General features: G+C 39.9%; 1 protein-coding gene across 1 annotated transcript; it reads right to left on the reverse strand.

The window, feature by feature from the left end:
- Positions 1-805: 805 nt before the first annotated feature.
- On the reverse strand, positions 806-1,753 carry LOC144769521 (olfactory receptor 5V1-like). The gene has a single exon (XM_078653663.1). It carries the CDS (start codon positions 1,751-1,753, stop codon positions 806-808), a length of 948 nt encoding a protein of 315 aa, XP_078509789.1.
- Between the last annotated feature and the right edge of the window lie 1,483 nt (positions 1,754-3,236).

Consider the following 3,236-nt stretch of genomic DNA (forward strand, 5'->3'; position numbering starts at 1 on the left):
TAATGTCATATGAGGGTGTCACTAAAGGAATTTTCATGTATGTGATGTATATATTTGTTTTTAAGGTATAATATTTAATAGTTTGTGTGTGTGTGTGTGTGTGTGTGTGTGTATGTGTGTGTGTGTGTGTGTGTGTGCGTGTATAATAAAACAAATTTTACCTTTTTAAAAAAAAAGCACTTACTGGGCAAAAATATATGGAGTGTTGTTGATTGCCAGTGAATTGGGATTGCTGGCCCACAACACCTACCGTAAGCTTGGACTGCTTGGACGTCTTTGCCTCACTACCTTGAGTAAGTCAAGTGCTACAATGGTACTTGTTTCCCATTAATAAGACAACTGTGGACCTATGACTTATGAAGGACACATAGCTGTTAACCTAATTTCTTACAAAAATCAAAAGGGGAAAGTGTAGTAAATATCCTAATGCCATCGAGAAGTGAGAGAAAAACTAAGACAAATATTAACAATCCTCAATAGCCCAGGAGGCTTTGGTCTCAACCAAGTAATACATATGGATTATAGGAGTAGATTCACTACTCCTAGGATCTACACCAAAAGGTTTTGCTTAACCGTGTCTTCTTTATGTTTCTGCAAAGACCCAGACAGACTTCACACAGACAGCCTATTGTGAATAAAGCCCCACCACTTTGTGTGTGCGTTCGTGATGCACATAAGGCAGCCTCATAGAGCAGAGTCTTTGATTAATGGCAACACATCCTGTTTGCTGTCTGCACCGGTCTAGGGTACTGTAGTGGTGAAATCCCCAGAAGAACGCAAAAGGATTTTGTGGCTCGAATGAACATTACATTTTAATATTTCTATTCAGCACTATTGTTTTATACACCATTTTCCTCAGTGCCCCTTTGATCTCCTTGTTTCGTAGACTGTAGATAATGGGGTTCAAGGTTGGAGTGACCACAGTGTAGAAGATAGGGATCAGTTTCTCCTGCGCTAGTGAAAAACTGGAGTTTGGACGCAGGTACATGAAGAAGGAGGTCCCATAGAAAAGGCTGACCATGATGAGATGAGACGTGCAGGTGGAGAAGGCTTTACGTTGACCAGCTTTAGTACGTATTTTTAGTATGGCTGAGATGATTTGGATGTAAGAGATGAGAGTAAGCAGGAAAGATCCAAAGCCATACAGACCCCCAACTACAAAGAGCACCATTTTGTTTGTGTGTGTATCAGCACAAGCCAGGTTCAGCAATGGTGGAATGTCACAGAAGAACTGCTTCACCTGATTTGAGGAGCAGAATGGGAGTTGGAAAGTGAAGACTGTGTGCACCATGGAATTGAGAAAGCCACTTAGCCATGATATGCTCACCAGCGAATGACATACTAACCTACTCATAATAATGTGGTATCCTAAGGGGTTGCAGATGGCAACAAACCTATCATAAGCCATGACAGCAAGTAGAGTGCATTCAATACTACCGAGTGCAATAAAGAAGTATAGCTGGGCAGCACAACCAGCATAATAGATGGAATTTCGCTTGGCTAGAAAATTCTCTAACATTTTTGGGATGGTCACAGACGTGTAGCAGATTTCAAGAATTGAAAGGTGACGAAGGAAGTAGTACATGGGTGTGTTGAGACGAGGGTCAGTCCTGGTGATGGTCACAATGAGAAAGTTACCCATTAACATGGAAAGATAGAGTGAGAAGAACACAACAAACAGGGTAATTTTAAGCTCTGGGACACTAGAGAAACCAAGCAAAATGAATTCTTCCACAGTGGTCTTGTTTTGCATGCCTTGATCAGGTGATTATGTAATTTCTGTAGGGAATTAAAAAGTGAAAATATTATTCATGGGAACAGCAGATTATATTGAGTAATAAATATTGTTAAGAAGCATGTATTTCATGCAACAATTTAGCAAGCTAAAATACTTATTTTTCAACTTACATTGAACTCATTAAAATATAATAATGCATCTCTATTTTTCTATTCTCTCCCTCCTCCCCCACGCACTCTTGCCCTTATTTGCTGCCCTTTCTTCTACCCTGCTTGTGCTCATCTCTTTACTCCATGCTGTCATGTTCCCCTTGTTTCAAAAACAGGACTTAAAGGTGCGATAGAGTCTAATTTAAATGTTTTTATCTAGTTATGGTAAAGTGTCCTTTATGATGTTCCTTTTAGGTTTTGTTGTAGATGTTTAGTATTTTTGTACATACCTATCCTGTGTATGTATGGCCCATTTAAAATGTTGGAATGTTTGTATTTGAAGAGAAGCTTTGAGAACTATGGCTGAGCTAGGAACTTAGTACTGGGCTGTGGTTGGAATTTCATCCTTCAAATAAAGAAGTCACTGACCTCTGCTGCCTCTACAGTCTTATTTGTTTCTACATAATGATCTTCACATTGGCGATGATCTGGTTCGAAAGTCTAGGAGAAATGTCAACACTTTCTGCTCATTTGTCAATAAAGTTTTATCCCTTCTACTAAATTAGGTTTCTGTTAATTTACCTAGTCAGATACTTCCCTTTCAAACATTATGGGAGTATTTTAGGTTTTGTTGTTGTTGGGAGTGCCCAGCTATTTCTTCTTGAATGACGTATATATTACTCTCAACTGTACATTGGAGAAGAGCACCATTTGTTTTAAGACTGAAATTGCCATCTAACCGTGCACCTCTTACTGCATTACTTAGAAGATGCATATTTGTACGGTTGGGTGTAGTGAGACATTTAACTTCACACTGGTAATTAGTTATGGTCGTGTGCAGCGCGAGTACCCTGTTAGCAGCCAGATTCATAACTGCTCGGTCGTGTGCAGCGCGTGGACTCTGTTAGCAGCCAAATTCATAACCAGGGGCGGCTGGTGAATTTTTAAAATGGTGAGGCATAAATGCCCCAACTGAAGTGAGTGAACCTGACTATTCCTAGGTGGGTGTCGGGGGAAGTAGCAAATTGGTACATTTTTTGCCACAGTATACACAAACAATTGGCCCAGAAGTTATATTCTTTAAGATGCAGTTCTTAAGTGGTGCTTGTTAAATATTCCTATAAGGCACTGTAAAACAGCATGGAGTCACAACCAAATACAGCCTCAAGCAAAACCAAATTCATGGCACATTTTAAATCGGGCTGTGTTTATAACCTCCCTCACAGACCTTCCTGACAGAGAGGCATACAAATTTCGAACAGAAACCTGGAAGTAGACATAACTTACAAAATGAATTCACTTATAGATCTGGTGGCCTACTAAGTGCCTACCCTCACCCCGGTACATGT

Source organism: Lissotriton helveticus, chromosome 7, assembly GCF_964261635.1.
Source record: "Lissotriton helveticus chromosome 7, aLisHel1.1, whole genome shotgun sequence".
Taxonomy (NCBI): Eukaryota; Metazoa; Chordata; class Amphibia; order Caudata; family Salamandridae; genus Lissotriton; species Lissotriton helveticus.